Genomic DNA, 22,645 nt, shown 5'->3' on the forward strand with positions numbered 1-22,645 from the left:
GCATCGAAACACAAAAACAGGAACGGACATGAGCTTGGACTAGATTAAGAACTGGTCATTTAAAAATGATTGTTCAAAATTAAATAAAAGTAGAATTAATTCAAAGTGGAATAGAATATTTAATTATACTCCTTTATGAGAATTTGTACAAACGCAATAATACATACAACATTGACAATAATGTACGTGTTATACCATTTAGAAGATAAGAAATACTTCCGTTTAAGATTCAATTCTTTTTCTGTATCTATGAAAATATGAATTTGCATAAATATCCACAGGTTAGTTTCAAGACGTTAATCTATTAAACAATATTTGACAACTTATAATAAATCGCTAGTAACCATTAGTAGCTAATGTGAGTTTGAAATTGTATGTTAAAGAGGGATAACCGTTTTTAGTACTGATAATTAGAAATGTTTTAACGAGTACTTTAATTGGTCTGAGAATAAGAAATTATCTCGTGATCGCTACATTAACTTATGGCTGTTTATGATTGAACAGTTCTTCAAATAGTCCACACTGTTAATAGCAAAGGCAAGCACACTTACTCTCCTAGTAAGTATGATCGATCAATTTTTTCTTGGGTTCAATAATGCCAGTTCTTGCATAAATGACGAGGATGTAATTTGCACTTTTTGTTGTTGCACCTTCATCGATCACTCTTTGGAACGTCTTCGACTGGTAGAGCTCAAATTGTGAAACAGTATTATATTTTATATCCTTTTTCATTCCAGTTATTAGATGAATATTTCCACCCTTAAGTCAAATACTTCTTTTTCTACATAGTTCCTTCACTTTTCTAATCTTCTAACTACGCAACAGATAATCTAATAAACTCATTTATACATTTTCAAATTTCAGGTACATATTCACTTTTTCATAATTTTTTGACACAGAAGATCTTCTTTACTACATCAAAAAAAAAAAAATTATCCTTTATCCTCTTATTCCTTTAAACAACATTATCTCGAATTCGAACAAAATTCTCCACTTCTGTTTGACATAAAACACCAGAATATATATTTTCTATTAATATTCTACTTTAATACATAAAGGTATCGAAAGAGAAGCGAGCATGGCGATACTACTTTTACCCACTGTACCTGCAGAGTGAGGTCGCACGAAGCGAAACGAGGGTACCAACATCCAAAAGAATGGAGCGTATGTAGCCACCAACTAGATACCACTATTATCTGTACGGAGAATGCCAAGGTCAACCTCATTCCGAGGAAACAGTGGCAAGTATCGGTGTATGTACCCGCTTACTGACATCATTCTGCCTTGAAGTTACCTGCGCCAATGATTTTTCATGATTTTTTTTTTTTTGAGATCCATTTCTCCACGTTTCTTTGAAAACTCTGTCAGTTGTTACGTGTCGTCGGGTATTGAAGTAATAGTTACTTTGTCTGATACCACAGTGTACCATGTGGAAACACAACTATACTGTCTTTACGACAAGTTAATACCATAGAAGCGACTTTTGATTGGAGAGCTATGTCGTGATGAAAATGAAGAATCTCTTGCTTGCATACCGAAGATATTTCACGATAATAAAGGAGAAATAGAACAATTCTACTTCGATTTCTCGATTGTATTACAATTGTAGGAACACCCTATAGAACTAGTAAAAATCCTTGCTATTTGTAGAGAAAGTTTCAGTCCACGATCTAATTGGTTGTTACCCACAGTATTTCTTTATAAGGGACAGCAAGTCTCGGATTCCTAGAAATATAAGTGGCAAATTCCGGAGACCTATCGTGTTACTATAGCATTTCATCCAAGTAGTCCAGTTACTGTAGATTACACCATGAAAAATGATAACTACAAATATTTTCCATTACAAGATTTGAACGATGTATTTCATATCAGACATATGATAATTGGTATCTACATATATCAAACTGGTTTTGATGATTTTGATGTTTTATTTTTATATTAACTAATTGCAGAATTAGTTACGAATTTATTTTCTCATCACTTATTTCTCGATTATTTTTTCCCTTTATACTTACAGTGTTCCTTTTCACGTCCTTTTTTTTTTGTCAAGTAAAAATTTAAAATGACTGTAGAACTAAGGAGTAAGAAATGTTTTAGAAACCATTTTATGGACGAAATAGAATGCTTGATTCGACTGTAAAAGATAATTAGTAGAATTTTATGTTCGAAGTGTAATCGACGCTGATTAGCATTGACCTTGGTGGAGTACTGTTCTCTGGACAGTCATCAGTGTTACGCCGTTGGAAAGGAAACGATGGCAAACAGATAGTGGAACGAAACAGGTGGTTTTCTATTCAACTTTCGCGCCCGGTTATGGCCGGCGCGGATAGAGGTTCCTATGAAAAGTAACTGCCATTTGTGCAGGTGCATAGTGTTGGCATTTGGCATCGCGAACAGCGCCGAACGATTACTATGAAAGCCTGGCTAAGGTTGCACCGTTATCATCGCGCATTTTTGACATCAAACAAAACCACAAACACCGCAGAATTGCCTTCCATCGCGGAACACGGAAGACTGTTAATATGCGGAAGAATGTTTCGCCGTCTTCAAAAGCGACAAGGGTAGCATCTCCCGCGGCATGATAGACTATTAACTGCGCGGATCGAGCGCTGTTGGAAATAATGATGCGCAATTCGGATATATAATATAGTATAATAAAATGGAAACGTAGAAATCTTATGAACTCGAGACTTTTGTTCCAAATGAAGTACCGTATATTGCAGTCCATGCAAAAGTAGGGAGGGTTTATGTCATCGTTTCGCTGGTTTCAAAATTGTTTAAAGTATACAGACACACAAAGCAGACAGATATTACGGATTTGTTTAAAAACTGCATTTGCAAAAGGATTGTCGTATTCGCAGTTGTTAATTGTGTGAATGAAAAAACAAAAAAATTGTTAAAAAGGATACAACAAAAAAAGATTGAAGTTCATGGCAGTTTTAAATTCAGAATCTCATACATTTTGGAAGTTTAATTTGTATTTTTCCATGTTATTCAGTTTAAAAAAAGAAATAATTTAATGCTGTAAGTTTGTGTACTTTAGTGCTTTAACATTCTTATTCATTTGTTCGAAATTATTTATCCATTCAAATTATCCAGGATAGTTATCGGTGTAAAACAACCCTCGTTATATTATTTGTAAAAAAAATGTGTCTTCGATATGAGAAAAGAATACTTTTCATTCAACATATTTCTATTCATTAACCGTCTATACATTTTGCGGTGATATTCCTCTAGAGAAATGTGCTAGAAACATTGAGCATCATTGAAACTAGTTGTTGATTTCCGCGTGTAATATTCGCGTTTCAATACAGCCCTATACTTCATTTCTCTATTCATTAATCTAGGCTTCCGTCCATTCAAACTTATTTCCTGCAATTCTCCATTGCATGTTTACTAATGAATGTTTACACGGATTCTCGTTGTACTCAATTATTAACGAGAGCAATACGACGTGTCGTTGGGTCAGTGATCTTTCTAGTATCAAAATATAATTTTACGATAGGATGTATTTTTGTTCTGCTCGTAACAATATTTGATATATTGTGAAATATTTTCTAAGATATCTACCAAGAAATATTCCGGTTACACCTAGTACGATCCAATAAAATACAATAACGTTGTCTCAAACGATTTGATAAACGTATAAGGCATAAAATTAGTTCGGTAAAAACATGTTCACAATGTCCCGAGTATTTTAGGCTAGAGTGACTCCCGAGGAGTTCGCTATATCACTTCCACCGAATATTCGTGTTGCATTTCAAAATTGTCTGAGTGACGAGCCCAGAATTATTTTTACTCTCGTCCTGCACGTTCCAGATTTCTTTCCTTCCGTTGAGAAATGGGAAAACAATCCGGCGTGACGACTGTTAGGCCGATGCATGCTCGGAGCAAATGCACGACAAATCGTACCAGCTACCGTGCAGGAAAAAGAAATAAACCCGAACTATTTCAGTCTTCGTAAAAGATGAAAAAGAAGAGGAGCGGAGAAAAAGACTGATTCAGCAGTCACCAAGGAGCTTTATCGAACGTTTCGCTGTTTTAAAAAGTCGATAACGAAGGGAAATGCCCAAGTGTGCTTGTAGTTTAATCACAGATCAGGCGCAGGATACTTTGTCCGTTTCGTGAATACAAAACATTTCTCGATTGTATCTGGATGAAAAGGCAAATCAAAGGAAGCTATACGACGAGGTTGCATGGCGCAATGTAAGAGTTTTCAATGAAATTAGTTTTGAACTTCGATAATCAAACTTCTGAAGTTTCTAACGGAACTCATTGAACTGTACTCTATCTAACTTCGCAACTTTTCGCCAACAAAGCTCTGTAACAAATTCGACCGCTTGCAAATTCAACACATGGAGTATGTGAACGCTCGAACAGAGAAAAATCAACGGGAAATAAATGTGTGGTGCTGTAAATAATTAATCGATGCTGGATCTGGAAACTAGTACTGAATTTCTGTAATACGTTGCGATATACAGCTGACCTCGAGCATTTCATCGCACACTGCCTTTCAATGCCTTTATGTCTTTATTTCAATCTTCTGCAGCTGTTTCGTACCTTGACTGATTGGTAATAAGACAGCAATAATAGTATTGGCACCGTGAATAAAAATTGAGTGCGCAGAAAATGGCATTTTATGCGAGCCATACAAAGAAAGGAAGCGTCTTTCAATACAAACCAAATGATTCTGCATTTGCTGCCGAGGGAAAGTTAATAATTTGTAAAATGACTGAAAAACGCATAGACAGCATTTCATCAATGTCAGTTCCAAATGCATTTCAATTTGAGATTTTTAACAGTAAATCTACCAACAATTTCCAGTCTTAAAGATAGTCGAATTGAATGCGACAATATTTAGCTTGGTAACGGAGTGATTTCCGTTCATTTCGAGCTAACTTATTCCTGAAAAGGTTAATTTATAAAATTCTACTGCAATCCCATTGTTTCTGTCTGAAACCAGACGTTCTGGCGAGTTCACTACCCCAATCGCTACATCGAGAAACAAGCAGATACCTCAAGATCGCCAAGTCTTAATTAGAAGTTGGGGTTTTCTTATCCGCAAATAACAAACTTGAAGAGCGTTAAGATCAAGGATCATTCAAACTCTAAATCCCAACAATAACAAAAGTCGCGATTGTAGCATAATTTGAGTTAATTGTCGTAAACTTTAACAATCTCATTTTCTTATCGCTGCACTCTGACAATATAATTGACTGATCGTAAACTGAAAAACTTACGATGACTTAGGACGTCGTGCAACACTATACTAAGTAATTGAAACAAATATTTCAAATTTGGTACGTTCAGAGATCGCCACAGGTCTCCGACGATCCTCCTGGCGATCTATGGATCGAGGGTGACCGTAGATTGATCACTGAGCACTGACCACAGCGGTTCCAAAGAGAGGTTACTGACTTTTTTCCTTTCATGTTTCAGATATAATTAAATTTCAACCGCCAACTTGATGAATGACTCCATATTTTCACTAATAGTTTTCTATTCATATTTCAGGTTATTTCATCGTATCACTTATCGCGTATTTATATTTAACCGATCTATTCCCATTCTTTAACTCTCTTCTCTCTAACTCCAACTTCCCTCGATACTTTTTCGATTTCTAGTAAAATCATCCTGCATTAAAGGGTTAATGATCGGAAAAAAGTCCGAAACGACGGCGGTACTCGACAACCGTGGTGTCAGTGTGTCGCGCGTTAAGAGCTGTCAGAGTAGTTTCGAGCGATCAGTTGCTAAGACGGACCACTTCACGTCTCGCTCGAGAGACTTCCTCTCTTGCAGGCTGCCAAGTAAATAAAAGGTTCAATGGGCCGCATGGTCGTTTCGGGGCGACAGGAAAATACCTCGAATTCCGTTGGCACATCCTTCCTTCTCCGTCATCCCGATCGTCTCGCTTCAACTTCGCGGTCTTGTCTCGCTTTTTCTGCTTTCGAAAGAGGCAGCAGCCGAAGACGCAGAAGAGGAGGAAAGATAGTTCATGAAGCTGATCGTTCCCTTCGTCTCTGGAGGTCGAATAACATCTTGAGATCGGCCAGGATGCATTGTGCCACGGACGAAATGAACGCGCAAAGGCTTCACCGAGATCCTGGAATTCGCTTCGGAAATGAGATCCGAAAACTCGTTTCCAAGTTCGCGGAAAAATTTAATTCGAAGTCTGAGATCGACGCGAACTACGCCCTTTGATGCTGGTATTACAAGGGGTCACGGAAGAATTACGGTGAACGAGGGTAACACGTCCATTAATCTTTTCCACTTTGAATTTCTTTCGATTCTCTCACCGATAACTACCTATTATTTTATGGGGTTTTATTTGAAACGGACTTCAAAAGACAATTTCTCGATTGGCACGGACTTTGCATAGTTCTTTTTATTAAAAATGTTGAAATAGCTTTCGAATACGTGGTAATCTAATATTTATGGAACTTCTATCATTTTTAATGTAGTCATTTTAATCTATCTTCTTGTTATTTTGAAGGAAGAAGTCAAGTATATTGGTTTTCATCTCATTGTTGAATATTATTTGTCTAACTACCACCAAAAACGTTGAATGAGCAATCATCTTGCCCACCACTGTATGAGCCGCTCATCGCACAAATCGATTAACTCCATGAAAGAAAAAGTTGAGGAATGCGATGAAATAATGTAGATTGTTTTTTAAAAATTCCCTTTATAATACAAATTCGAATATTATAGAATGCATAAATACAAATTAATAAAAAAGAATAGCCAAAAACTAATCGTCAGTAATTACAATTTTTATGCGACTGGTGGGGTTAATTGATTTACGCAAGCGAACGGCTCACATAATAATTGTAAATCAGCAGCCTGACGAGTTCTCATCAAGAATCGATCCGCCGACTCGGGATCCCTCGAATCCCGAGACCTCCCTGCTAAGATCTCCCAATTAATCCGTCCCCGATGCGTGTTCATTCTCACAAAGCATTTCCCGTGAATAAGACGTTGCTCTTATGCCTAGACATTTACGAGTTTCACGAACGACGGCGTTCTTAATTCACCGGAAGGTATTTAAAGTTTAATCCGAGGAGTGCCATTAGGATTGACTAAACGCTTGGCACAGACCGAGCGTAAAGTTCGAAGTGCAAAGTCTACTACTCGCCACTTTGGAGGCCTTCGCCCAAAGAAGTTGCTCCTGCCATTCTTAGTAATCCCGAAGAAAAAGAGTCCGTGCCCGTCTCCTTTGCTGCCAACGGACACCGAAGCCTTAGGTAGACGGCAAAATCTTTCAGACAACAGGAAGATGCTTTTAGATCGTGCCTCGGGTGGATCACGGAGGCGGATGCTCCTCGCCTCCTGCGAAGCCAAAGTTACGTTGCGGGTTGCGCGTGTTGCAGCCTGGTGCGTTTGAATGCTCCTGCGATGGTGGTCAAAGGAAATTAGCTGTTCCTTTGTGCGTTTTAGCTCTTTCGGGGGTTGGAATTCGAATACGGTTGCTGATCGAGTTTCGCTGACTGGTGATCGAGGCGATTGATTTTTGAACTAGTGTTCAGTATATTGTGAAATGTAACGGACAGATTGTTGCATGTTTTGTGAGAATAACATTAATCGATCTAAAATAATGATAACAGGAAAAGATAATTTTAATCATGTTTAACCGCGTGCAGTCAGTCCTATAAATATTCGTACCTTCTATGTCTATTAAAGAAATCTGTCTAAATTAAATAATAGGTTTGATATATTCAAATAAATGTCAACAAACAAAAATTTGAACCTCTCTCTGTTGTCACATTACGAGTAGAACTACTCACGTAAATATCTTCAAGTTTGCTACCTGGCAAATTTTTACCTGACTCCTTGTAGATCGCGACTTGTGCTAATCTACGCTTATTCATTCCATTCATTCGTCTTTCAAATGAGAACAAAGTGTTATTCCAATAGTCCTAATAAGCCCAGAAGCTCGTGCATGTGCTCGGTGAATTAAAGGATCTGCTCGCCAGGAATCGACGTTAAGTATACTAAGCAAATAAGGCGAAAATGAGCATAACCCCGATGGATTCAGTGCTGATACACGCGCTATCGACTGTACTAGGTATCGCGTTACAAACGGCACCAACAGCGGGATGTAACTCAAGAACTGCTGGACGCCGATATAATTGAAAACGGTCAATCACCATTCCTCAAATCCTGTTCTACTTGTTCGGGAGAAGACGGTTGATGTATGTATGCGTATTGATTATAGAGCTATAATCGTAAAACTATTAAACACGGTTAACCCATGCTCGGGAATCAACGATTATCCCGACCGTCCGAAGGAAGCTACGTATTACTCCGTGCTACGTTTAAGTAGTGGATATTATCGGATACCTATGGCTGGAAACACCGAACGTATTACTGAATCCAGCACAGCCGATGGTCATCATCAGTCCATCAGGATGCTATTTGGGTTCTGTAATGTATCCGCAATTAAACTACAGTTACATATGGTTACGGTGAGTAACTTTAATGTTTGGACACTACAATTTTTAGTTCGTCGGTTTATAACTGTGTCTGTGATGAAAGATGGAGTGATCGAGTTATACATATGTATATCCCTAAGAGTTCAAATTTCTGTATTTCATTAAGAGTGTGTCAAATAAAATAGGTCTCATTACACGACGTGTAATACTGGCTTTATGTTTTGGTGTTATTGTCCTAATAAATCTTAAACGTGTTACTCGTCGCACTTTTATATAAATTGTTCCTTAAGAAATTTAAATACACAGAGTTTTTGCGAGTTGTAAGAATACGTAAAGACGACGAATGTAATTATAATTAAATGTAGCTGATTCAATGCATATTAAATATGAGTGCAGTTGAAGTGACATATACATATAATTTACATTTACAGTTATGATACATCTTGATGACAAGTTTAAAATTTGTGTAATTGAATACGAAAAATAATAATCAAATCGATACTTTAATGACCACAATTCGTACAGTGTCTGTATAATATTAATACTTAAAAAGAATACGTAATTTACAACTAAGTAATACTGGTTGGCTCGTTTACTCAAAGTTTCAGATGATTGATACCGAAACTGTATAGAATGAAAGGATAGGTGACCAGGCAAAGTATCTTTTCACGTCAACGGGGAACGGTGTTCAGAACTTACACGTTAAAGCGAAGGTAAACGGTTTACGGACGCCGTTCAACCCGAACTTATAACTTTAAAACGCCGATGAATTATTCAAGGAGACACTCAACTGAATAATTGATACACATGGGAAGTCAGTGGGAGCATATACATACATATACAGGGTGTCCCGTACCGAAGAGTTACAAGCTGTTTTTCTCAGAATCTAATGAAGATATCGGTGTCATTTTTGCTACAAATAAATGCCACGGGGTTATTGATCTTTTAGTGCATAACATGAACGGAACTATCAGAAAAGCAGGGTTCTAATTGTAATTCTTACTTTCATAACAATATAATTTCAAATACCGTAAAATCTTGTTATACTCCAATTTCAGTAGACTGAAATTACGTCATGCACGGTCCTGAGGTTTCCTAGGACGTAGCTGATAAGCATTCCGTGGTGTAATGGAATCTCAATACCGAACTGTCATTAATTCCAACTATGAATCACTGTGGTATAAGTTAATAGCGTGGCAACCTACGAGATTGTCTTGTTCAATTTAACTTTCGAATTCCATAGCTACGAAATCATAAATATATTTCTTATATAATCAACGCCTAACATAAGAAAAATAAAACATATTCCACAAGTGTAAGAATCGATTGAATATATTTTTTATATTTTTTTTTTTACGTTGGAAAAAGAATATTTTTTCTGCAACATTATGTTCCTAGAAACAAGGGAAGATGGGCATCCACTACTTTCATAATGAACGGCTCGAGTAGTAAGGCCGAGTTCAGTCTTTAGAGTGTAACACAATCAAGTAAAGCCTGTCCAGTGTGCTAAAAGTTTGTTCCATTTTTTTAATTGCAAAATTTCGTTATTTCTAATGCTCTACAACATCGCAACATCAGAGTTTTAAATACAAATTATTGTTTAAGAATATCCCCTAATGCTCTCTTAAAGTAAAAATCAAGTTTTATTCTACAATTATTTAAGCACCGAAGATAGTCTTCTTCATTGACTGTTTGAACTGAAATTCAAGGAAAAGGTTTTCTAGAACGCATAATGTAAACGATGCGTCAGCTTTAAGCAACGACACAGTCCTAGTTTCCTCTTGAAACCTACGGTTGTTCGTTAGATGTAGAGGAGGTCGGTCACGTACAATACTTTGGACAAGATCCCTAGCGATGCTACACTTTCGTGGATCTATTAGTTGCCCAATTAACCAAAATACTCTGAGATACGTGCGTTGTCTACAGGGAGATCTGACAGTGATTGAAGAGATTCGGTCGTTTTCGATGTTGCTGTGATAATATCCAGAGAGACTGACATTCATTTAAATCCATGTAAAAAATATATATACGTATAAAACATTTAATTTTAATTAAACAATTAATTTTTAAGTAACTTTCTTACAACTCTGTTTATCAACCTATAAAAGTTAAAAGTTCGTTGAAATGTAAATTTTATCTTACTTTGAAAATTAATTTTGTTATTGTACAAAATATTTACATTAAAATCCTCGTAAATGACGCGGTGCGGTTTTTACAAACTACAACATTTAGAAAAAGAAATTTCCACGTTTCGCCATCATTCTTCTCTCATATCCCAATGTAAGGGGGTTTGAAATGGGTACTACTGCTGGTATCGCCAACTAGCGGAGTAAATTCTCTCATTAATTTGATGCAACGATTATGACTCGCGAATCTCAGGCCGTTGGGTACCATATCCACAGGGTTATCATTCGTTGGAATGCGCGTTATCTAAATGACTCCCTGTTCTAGGTTCCCTCCGACCAAATGGTTCTGAATGTGTTCTGTACTCGTCTTCCCTATTCTATTTTATGATAAATCTATCGCTACAGGATTATTATTGCATCCGTAAACTTCCTAAAATAAAACCTGTTAATTCCACTTCTTCTAAGCATTATTTACAACTTCTGTACCAGCTGCAGCACATTCTGGAAACACTGTCAGGGTCAATCCACGCGATATCGGACACTAAAATGGAGCAGTATCTCAGCTTTTGTACAAATTTGAGCATGTTGCTGTCTTTGATGAAAACTCTTTAATTTTTGAGAAAATTCTTTTAACACCATATTGTATACACTGAAGCTTTTATATCAAACGAATAACATTTTTGGTTTTTTGAATCCAATAAAGTGGTGCACCCTACTACGGCTGTTTTTGGTTTTTGGAGGGGACAGGCCGCTACAGAAACAGTAGTATCGACGAAATTTTTGCACCAGCTACAGAGACTAACGTGTCAACGACCGGACGATTACGGTCAGTCGAATCCCTCACAGTATAACAGGTCTCTGACTCCCGGTTTCTACTTTTACTCTTCTCGCTTCCTTCGTTGCGTGCCCGAGGAACTCGTGCCCCGTACCATTGATGACTGTCCAATTAGCGAACCCAATTCATTATAACGTAATCCTCTCTCATGGTTTCTGCGTCGGCTTGTGCCTTCGAAAATCGATAATGTGACAGACCCGTCTCTTCATGTTAATAGCTAGGGTACCTGTTCTATTAAACGAGCATGTTCCAGTGATTAGACTTTTGGCAAACATTTTTTCTTTCGAATATCAGAAAAACACGGACGTATCCGTGTGGAATATTGCAATATCATTAACCAAATGAAAATCGTAAAACTTAATACTTGACTTTTTGAAATTAGAATCACGTTGAATCACTTTTCCCGAGTTACGTGAAACGACAAGTGGACTATCATATTTTTCTGTTCTTATCGGAAACAAATTTTGATTACAGTATCTCAATCCTTATCGAGTGTTATTAAATATTTTCACTGTAAGCAGTGTAAACTGCAGTAGTGTGAGAAGTGTTTGCCATTTCGAAAATGGATAAATTGTCACGAAAAGTGGACGTATTACCAGTAAAGAAAAATTCCGATCGTTTTAATTGATGTGTTCGCCCAAAGAGTTTAGAAGAAAAATTGGCGAAATTAAAACGCGGCAGTTGGCACGCAGCCCGCACACTTTACGTTTTCATTAAGCCAATGCGTACACAGTGAAAAGTAATTTGTCCGTGGCACGTGAAAGGAGTGAAATTACACGAAGGTTCTATAAGGCGGCCGTAGACGGCACAATGGCATAGTGGATACGTTTTGTTATGTCGCGTTCGTTCTAATTGCCAGCTCGTGCAAATCGCGTTGAAAATACTGTGCCCCCCAAACATGAAGAAATATGCAAAAAAAAAGTTTAATTAGCTCGCGCGTTTGTTATGCTATTGGAAAGTATACGAGTGGATGTATTATCTTGCTTCCTTGTAGAAACGGTTGAAGAGAGTCAACTTGTTTTAATTTTACAGTAAATTGTGGTTTTGCATCGAATTTAAGTTGTTAATACTGTAATGGCAATGTGGCTGATGGACAAACCCAAATTCATTTGAAAATGAAACTAAAAGTCAAAGATGTAAAAGTCAAGACTGTAATTAGTTCTATTAAATAACAGAGAAGGATAATTTAATTTTTGTATAATATTACAATGACAACGATTAGGTTGACAACAGTCTCCTTCAAGCTTTTATATTCCTAAACATAACATTAATAATCGATAATACAATAATGATAGTGAAATAATGAAAACAGAGAATCAATATTTAATATGGCACAATATTGCGATTAATATTGCAAAACTGGAGGCGTAGATGTTGATTAGAAATAAGCAAGACAACACTTTTTCTTAATAAATACAAAATATAATTTCATTCTATAATTCAAACTTTAATTTGTATTATTTGTATGCAGTAAACAATAGTTTCAGATTTTTATACGCAAATTTTGTAAGAAAATCTATTTATTTTATAGAAAGACGTAACGCAATTACCCCAGCCGGTCGGTAGTTTATTTAGCTCGGCGAAAAGCAGTTTCTTCTATCTAATTAATTAACCAATTAAGATTCAGGGAAACAGCGTTCGTATTCTCTCGGAGAAACATCTACTGTGGAATATTAATTCGTATATTTTCACGGATCAAGTATCCCGAGGAGGAATTAATTATCGACACTTTGAAATTAACTTTGCAATTAGGAATGAAGTCATAATACCAACTTTCGTTATTATGGAAGTGTTTTTAATGTATATGATAACATTGCTTATTTTTCAGGAACTTTAAATTAAGATTTTCAGATTAATAATACATGCTATTTATTTGTTCGTATTTGTTTAAAATAGTTACACTTACGTTCAGTGAATTATACAAACATCACGGGTCTATAAATAATAGAACACAAACTGTTCGCATTTGCATTTTGCAAAAGTAAATACGTCAAAAGCGTAATGGTCCTCACTCTAAAACAGATTTCGCTGGTGTCTACGGGGAACATCAAGATCTTATGACACGTGTGTACACGATTTATTCGCATAGTGGATCCGTGCGACGAGTAATATCCTGCACGCGTCTGTCTTTTCCGTGTGTCGGTGCAATTTATCCTGGATGATGGCGATGCACTATTGCAATATCACCAAGGACAACTTGTGACTCCCTTTTTTCCCGCCTCTTTTCTTTTTCCATCCGGTACGCGTTACCGCAGATTGTGTCGATCAGCGATATAAAGCAGACGTGGAGGAATTTTTTTTATCCCACCACGACATGTGTCGCATGAAAGATTTTCCCATTCTACAGATCGTTCACATGTATCGAATCTTTAAGTCCTACAAAGAAATACACTCGCCAGCTGGCCATGTTCGAGCATAATTTCACTCGATGTGCATCTTGTTTTCTTTACTATAGAAAACAACTTTACTATATTCTTTTTAACTCTATGGTCAGTATATGTCAATAAATATCAGATATTCCTAATTATTTTGAGAAGTATACATATACTATGTAAAATATTTCACAAACTTTTATTGTCTTCTATATTATCGTGTAACAACCCCCTAAATATCAAACTAATATACAGTAAGACATCTTTAGACAAGTCAATTAAATTAGAGAGTTAGTTAACTCGATAAATGTCAGTCATTTCCTAATTATTTTGAGTTTTATGCTTGCACTACACAAAATTATATGTATAGTATACATTTGTAATTCTTGGGAACTTTGTAAACGTGCAATCGCGATTGTGGGTTACAGGAGCAGGTGGAAAATGGGAAAGTGTACTCACCTGTTCTGCAGATTCGGTGATGAAAGAATGGCAATATTGTATGCTGAAGTGCGCTCTCGGCTCTCGAGCGAGGAAGCTGAATTGAGCGTGCTGAGGTTCACAGGTTGCGTACGAGATGCGCCTCAACGCGTGCGCCATTTGCACGCACTAAAAAATAAAAATGAACGTCCTACTTTAGCAGTCGTGTACTTACGAAAATGGGGCGAAATGTTACGAAAATTTTATTTAAAGTATACATGTATGGTTAGTACTGTTTACACATGAAATCAGGAAATTACAATTGTTTGGAAAGCAAACAAAATTCTTTAATTCGGAAGCTACGAGTTTTTGAAAGAAACATAAACTTGTACGGGTAACTACAGAAGTTATTTTCAAATCATATTAAACTCATACTTTTATAGTGATCCTTAATAAATATTGTCGTCTATGTTTAATTAAAAATGCATTAACTCGGCTTTAAAAAATTGGAGTTGTAATATTTTTAAAGAAAATATTCTCGAATAATGTACTACAGTAAAATTTCTTTTAAAGAATTTATTAGGATAATGTTCACCATCGACTCTGCTACTATACACATTGTATTAGCTTTCGAAAAAAAAGAAATACCGTTCACACGATGCTTTACCAGCAGTGTTCCGACCTCAAATATTATCAAAAATCATTGATATCATGTGGTAATCGTTGCGTCCTCAAGGATCGTAAATTAAACAATTTCCCCCGTGTTTACCACGTCGGGTTCTCCCTATTTGCGAAACAGATGGTAATTGCGAGCTTTCCTGCCCTTTTGAATACTAAATAAAAACGTCTACCGAATAATGATCCGCCACTCCGAACGCACGGAAGGTCAGGAGATCAAAGCAGCTTGTTACGTTTTAGTCTGGAGGTACCAGGAACATTTCTCAAGCATAAAGTAGCGACGTCTCTCGCGACACCGTTCCCGCGTGTTATCTTGTGTTATATATTGCGGGGCTCGTTGAATTTCTCTTTGCGATTTTATGCGTTCTTACTAGTTTTCACCGTTTGCTTGCTTCCACCGTGGCTCTGGCTCCTCTTCGCGTGGGTTTTCAAACTTTCGTGTGCCTTTGAAGTCAGGTATATCTCCTGCGTACCTCAAACGGTGGTTTATCTCGCGGTTCTAGGTAATGCTAATAAAATGCATGCCTTTGCTTTGAATATAGAAATTATTCGAATTTTCTGCTACCCGAAGACCAATATTTGCTGGGCTCCAAATAACCATTACCTACTACGTTTCGAATCTAGCTTTTTTAATCCTCTTTAAGGACTATGAACGTGACGATTAAATTTGAATAACAAATTGTTTAGTTTATTACGTAAAGACGTATGATTATATCGGTTCAGTTTTTATTGTTTATGTTTTATATAACTATAATAATGTTTAATTTTATTTCGCACGCCAAGGTTATCAAAATTCTCTATTTCAAAATGTTAACTTTATTGTAATACCTCTCTCTGTAATCAACTTAATAAACGAAAATTTAATTATCATACTGACGAATTTGTAACCAAATAAAATCGTTACTATAACTTATGTTGATAAAATGAATTTCTTAAACGACGAAACAATAATTCATGAAAGAATATGTGTGATGTATATCAGAGACACAATGATATCATTTACTATAATAGAGTAATGCTAGCATCTGCCCTTTTCAATTTTCTCAGCGGGAATTGGTAAAATGCTGTTTCATTATCGCTTTGTTCTTGCTGAATCGAATGATTAAACAACGTTAAATCGATGAGTTCCGTTACGAAGCATAACGACTGCCGCATGAGTTCTATTTTAAGACGGCACAAGAAAATAGCATCCTCATTAAAGTGAGTAACTCATAAATATCACTTAGCTACAGCAAAGTGCCAGAGGTATCGCATCTTGTTACTTCTAAGACTGATATGATGAGTGTGGGCTGAGATTTGAGTACGAGATAATTAAATAAAATGAGCGTGGTACTATTCACGCGGCGAGTTAGGTGAATAAAGAATCGGAGGCGACACCGAAATGATGTTTGCATTCGAAGAAAGCACTTTTATCTAAGTGACATCATCTATTTTACGCTGTTTCAAAGTAATTCAATCATAAATGCACCAGTCTAGTGTCGTAAGCTTTAAGCATTGAACGCAGCTTTTGTAAAAAGAAACGGTCAGCATTAGCAAACAGAGGAAAAGTTTTATTCCGCTGTTATAATGCACGACCGCACACTGCGCAAGCAACGCGGCAGAAAATTAAAGAGTTTAACTGGGAACTTGTTATCCCACAGACATTGCACGAAGTGATTACCGTCTGTTTCGTAGTTTACATAACTGTCTAGTAGAAAAGGAATCTTTAAACAAAAGTGAAGTTGAAACAGCGATGCTTGTGTATACTTTACATCAAAATTGGAGTCTTTCTTCTGAGAAGTTACATGTAAGATGGCGTAATGTTGTAAAGTAACAGAGAAGAATACATCGTTGAATATGAAATAACGAATCGATTATTTTTTCAGAAATAAAAGTTTACAAAAGTTAACAAGTAGAAATTAAGTGCTTATTATAATGAAAATAAATTATTATTCATTTATTTATGTACTTATAGATTTTGCATGAAGTTTGTGTAGGTTCGTATATAAATATTTAAAGATGTTTTAGGATACATTGAATATTTTTTAAAAAAACCGGAAAAGAATGTATCGTTTGCTTGATAAAAACTGTTCACGTTTATAAATCTTCTATACTTTAATAATTAACTTTGTAAGTTTTAAAAAGTGTCATTAATACGATTTAGAACTTGCTTATAAATATATCAATTGATATATTGTTTCTTCTAAGTCGCGATGCCATATTCGAATAGTTTACTATCGTGGAAGTGACGATAATACCGACGCATATGAGCCGAGATATTTTACCCTAAAGGTTTTAGTTTCGTTGATCGTCGGCAGAGTTCGCTGTTCACTACGAAGCATTTATCTTGTTCGAAATGAAGATAACTATAATATTCATGTATCGAATAAATAATATTTATAATAATTCCATTTCTTCGCTCGGAAAGTTGGTTATTGGTACTCTTTTATCTAATTTATAATTAGATTCTCTTCCCTTTAGTTGTAAAACAGTGCTTTGCTACACTATCAATGTATAAAAAGAAGACATATACTTCACTTTATATTGTTAATTTTAAGATGTCATCGAATAACAACTCTCTCGCGAATCATGGAAGAATAAGCGCCTTTGACATTTCCGTTTGAGGGGGCAGTTTGATAATTAGACGATTAATTCTACATCGGCGGCAAGGCATTGTTATAGCGCTATGTCGATTAACGTGAGGGCGAAAAGGAACGAATAAATCACAATTATTGGCCACTTCGGGTCGAGATGAAGTTTCGTTCATCGAATTCGTTCAGCACCACGGAACTTTTAATGGCTCACAGCGTCGGTGCGCCGTTCGCAGAAAAATCCGGCAGGAAGTTCGTCGCTCCTGCCGCGCGAAGTATGCTCCCGAAGTTTCAAGCGATTTCGAGATATTGTTCGACTTCGTTGCGAGTTACTGAATAGTCCTGGACTTGTAATTACGAATGCTAACACGACCTATCATTTTAAATTATTACTCGTTGCATCGTTACATAGTTCGCCGAGAATATTTATTTCTGGATACTGATTTCGATTAAAAAATTAATTTACGAATGCAACATACACCAGTTTAGGAATGAACGTAACACTATTTACACGGAAGTAAACTGTGCTCGACTCTGCAACAACTTTAATACACTCTTTAGACCAGAGCTGAGTACTGTTAAAATGAATTTTTATTTAATTAATTATTTGAATTAGAATTATAAGTTACAGTTTGGAAGTTTAAGTACAGAAATTGCTTAAACTGAAGAAGCCGAGTAAATGATTAAAAGTAGTAAAATCATTAAAGAATTCTTTGAAGAAATAAATTTTCAAAGATTTATTTGGAGTTTCCAATGATGCACTCAAAAATTGTCATATATGTAATAAGCTTACAGTACAAACTAAATTTTATTTAGAATTCAACTCCTTGCCAATTAAATCGTACCGCCACCATGGTGCCATATATTTGCCACCCCCGCGATAGGAGGTTAAAAAGAGTCTTGCGTAATCTATCCTCGCGATCCAAAGACGGTAATCCTAGAAGGAACCGATGTATGACGGATCGTTGGGCGAGAAACAATTGCACTCGTGAGAAATAAAGTCCGGCTTCAAAGCGGGAATTTCCAGCTGCTAAATTCCATAACGTTTCACTTCGGTTCGGTCGTATATTCTCCCACAGAATTCCGCGACATCAAGGCGTTGGTTATATGCCCTCTGGAATTTAATAAATCGAAACTAAGCGCGTATTGAATTCTTCCTACAATGATACCTCCTGGCGAAGGTACCAAGATCCTTTTCCCTGCATTCTTTCCCCGGGAAAAGTTATGATTATGCCACTACGCTGCCACGAGGAAGATGTATTCTCACCTGAACCCTACGGAAAACGTGAGGTCACGTATGCTTTGCACAGCCCCCCTCTATGTATACACGTGTGCACTTCAGTATGCATAATGTTTATAAGCCGGCGCATCCGCATCATAGCGGTATCCGCGGCGACATAAAATATTTTTATATCGAAGGATACCCGCTCTGGAAAATATTTGTATTTCCGCGACTATCACTGGCGCATCGTAAACAACTCGTTCCCTAGACGCGTTATTCGACGAGCAACATTTTCATCGATTTTCCAAGTCCCCTTTCTCATCGTACTACCCTCATCGCGGCATGATGGCATTTGAGTAGAAAATTTACACTCAGTGATCGATATCAATATATTGGAATTTATTTGAAGTATATTCGTTTTTCAGAAATTTTTTAGGATTTTTTAAAATCTATTATTTACGAATATTTTTATCAGTTTCGGCATTTATTAAAATTTAAAGAGGAGTATTCACTACTTCTTGTGAATCAGAACATTCATTGATGTTTGAATCTGTATTAATTTTAATGTCTCGATATCTTCTCAATTTTGTTGCTGAAAATCCACACATCAATTAGTTTTGAGTTTCAGATTCTGAATCTGGACTCTAAATAAAAAATTAGAAAATGGTGAGGTCAAGTGTATGGAGCTTTAAAAAGGGGGTCAAATGGTGGGGTAGGCACTCGTATCGAAATAAAGAACTGAACTAGAAAGAAGTCTGTTCCACATAAAACTCATCAAAACTGAGTATAGTAATTTGCAGTGGATTAATCTATTAAATTATTGAAATAAAGTAACGAATCGACAAATGTTAAAAACCCAAGCCACTTTCTCACACATATTAATGTGGTTACATAAAGACTATATTAAAATTGACAATGTTTAGCCATGCAGCTATAGAAATTCAATTTGCTCATAATATATTAATACATAAAATGATATACACACCTTGATGAGAATTTTCCATTATGAAAAGTAATCTCAGAAATAAATTGGAACAACAGATATAAAACAGTATAAAGTATCAAGTCGCAACTAACAATGTTAAAAAGTGACCTAATAAACATATTTATTTACTACGTGTTTTTAGTAACAGTAACCATTTTCTAGGATTTCAATAAAGTCTCATACGGTCACACGGATGTCGAAGAGCTTCTAGAATGTTGTCCAATGATTGCTACTACATTGTGCATCGTTCCTAAATTCCGAGTAAAATATTTTGAAGAAGCCATTTTTGGAAGGGAACACTTTTTCGTTCTTTCCCCGTGAATTTTTCATCTTCATAACACGGCTTGCTCCAAGCGCCAAGGTTCTACGTGAGAAAGTTACGAATGATTTTCATGAATAGAAACACGAACACGAACTCGATATCGTGCTTGCGAAAAGATGTAATCTATCCTTATTGGTATCATCGACGCGTAGCACAAAGAAGACAATGAAATTTTTGGATGGAACGTTTAGCGACGGGATCATCGTCTACGTGTTTTTATCGTTCAATTTCTCGTTTGTACACGTGGCTGAAATTCTAGTCAATGATGAAGGGCAAAGAACGCGATTGGTTCTAAATAGAAATGTCTAGTGAAATTTAGTATACGAAAACAATGTCATTTCTTTTACATTAAATTCGAACAAATTTCTAATTATCAAAAGCCTTTTGCCATCTAGTGTGCAAATTTTGAATACCAGACCAAACAGCTGATGAGTGATAAACAAGTATCTAAAATTGCAAAAACGACATTACAGATTCAGACATCCGAATGAAATCGATTAAATTCATTTTCCTTTTTTTTTTCTGCCGCATTGAAAAATTGTTTGCTTGGGACAGCGGAAGGAAATCCGAAAGAATCAATTCCGTTCCCCTACAAGTGGGCAATTCTCATCTCCGAGTTGTCGCGGAGAGAACCAAAGAAACTGGAAGGAAGATGATAGATGCGGAGGAACAAATATGGACTCCGTTGCCGAGAATCTCTTACGGTAGAGCCGCGATCTGTGTATTCACTTCAAGTGGTGACTGTGCGCGCGGAAGATATAAACGATGCCACGGAGCAAGGACCATCAATAACTTCTCCTCCCTCTGTTCTCGGCCTGTTCCGTTTGTACAGGAAGTATCGTCTATGTAGGTAAGCCGTTGTCCTTCGTCTTTGTACCTTTTCAGACCGGCTTTCACCATACGGTTTTTCAGGCATCGTTCCGCGACCTTATCGCCCTCGCCCATTCGTGAGCGTACGGAGAATTTTGATGGGCCGCTGTTGAAATTCATTAAGGGGGTACACTTTTGGTCACAATACATACAAAAGCTTCGAGGCAATTGTCGCGACGTTTTTGTGATCAAAGTAGTCCACATGAACATTTGAAATCTGGTATGTTTATTTCTATATGTCTACACCAGATTCTGTTAAATTTGCAACTGGTTTTCTCAATTTCTGTCAAAGTTAGATGCATTATTCTAAACTATATATCCTTTAAATGTACTTGATTCTTCGTTAAAATATCTCTGTTTAGTTATAGGCGGTTAAACTTGTTACAGAATTATTATAATTTATCGAGCAGAGGATGAGATTTCAATAAAGGAGTTTTAAATAAAGTACTGTTCAAAGCCTGTACCATGAACGAAGAAAGATGAGGAAAACATACCTAACAGTAGAATTGTGAGTAATATAACGAAGTCTCAAATGTTTGTTGTATCGAGTAAAACGGCACGAAGCACATATTGTGCAAAGAAATAAGTATACAAAAATCTAACGATCCGTGTAATTTTATCTGAATAATGTGAACGCGAGGATAAGAATATTTTCTTATCAAAGAGCTTACAGCAAAGAAAAGAAAAAGAATCGAGGGCTGCCCATTACTGTCTTTTAAAAGAGGTGTCGATGCAGCAAACTCGCGTAAAGGGAGCAATGGGATTCCTTCGGGATTTCTGAATCCCCCGGAATTCCGTAGTACCTCGCTGCGGTCCATTTCCGTCGTGGAACTTTTTAACGAGCTCTAAGAAAAAGGTTCTTCATCCTGCGTGCTTCTTGATCGACCTTGACGACAGGAATGCGCGCTGAACCCTGGCTTATACTTTTTTTCATTGTAACACGATAAATACGGAGTTTCGTTACACAGAATAACAGATGCACCATATTATAATTAATGATAAACATTTAATTACATTTTAACTTTTTGTCGTATGCCATCTTTAGTTCAATAATTATTAAATTACAAATTAATGATACTGGAATTGAAATCAATGCAAATGAGAAACAAATAAAGACTATGACGATAAAGTGGGTAATGAGTAATAACAAAAAGAAATTATACTAAAATGAAACAAGAATTACAGAATTCTATAAAGAAAAGAAACAACAAGAAAAAGGAAAATTGCATTAGAAAATGATATATTACGCACAATAGTTTAGGTGTATCGTCTCTGTTTATATTTTCAATGGCATGGTGTGTTCGATAAATTTTAATAATTTAGCAGGAAAGTGGTTTAATTTAATAGAATCTTGCACGTACGTACATAAATAAACCAATCATCATAAAAATAGCCTAGAAACTGATATAAATAAAATATCATCCCTCTGGCCAAATACTTGTATAACTTTGTAATAGAATCTACGAATAATAAATGTTAGGGGAACGCGACACCAATGACCGCTATTAACTGCAAGACGCAGAATGAGACGCGGTGCAATTTCGTTAACGTGCCAGCTAGCCGATCTAATTTCGCGATCGGTGAACCTAATTTACCATCGTTATAGTGCAACATTACGTAGCGTAAGTATCGTGTTCTAGCGCGATATAATCGGGAAACCGCCGCCGCCCGCGCTTGCGTTTCAATAAACAGTGAATTATTACGTACACCGATATTTGCATAATGTGTGTGCAGTATACCGCCATTACGGCAAAATCGATAACCTAGCCCTAGGCGAGTGCCGATCGCGACAACTATACAGTAGCACGCCGAGATT

General features: G+C 36.4%; 1 protein-coding gene across 11 annotated transcripts in view; it reads right to left on the reverse strand.

Moving 5' to 3' along the window:
- LOC128876251 (EGFR adapter protein-like) overlaps window positions 1-22,645 on the reverse strand; it is a 197,251-nt gene that overhangs the window by 39,236 nt on the left and 135,370 nt on the right. For all 11 annotated transcript variants that reach the window (XM_054122443.1, XM_054122442.1, XM_054122441.1 and 8 more), the window contains one exon: window positions 14,225-14,371. In XM_054122443.1, coding sequence (XP_053978418.1) covers window positions 14,225-14,371 — 147 coding nt within the window. The remainder of the gene's footprint in view (window positions 1-14,224; window positions 14,372-22,645) is intronic.

The sequence above is a fragment of the Hylaeus volcanicus genome, chromosome 5 (genome assembly GCF_026283585.1).
Source record: "Hylaeus volcanicus isolate JK05 chromosome 5, UHH_iyHylVolc1.0_haploid, whole genome shotgun sequence".
NCBI lineage: Eukaryota > Metazoa > Arthropoda > Insecta > Hymenoptera > Colletidae > Hylaeus > Hylaeus volcanicus.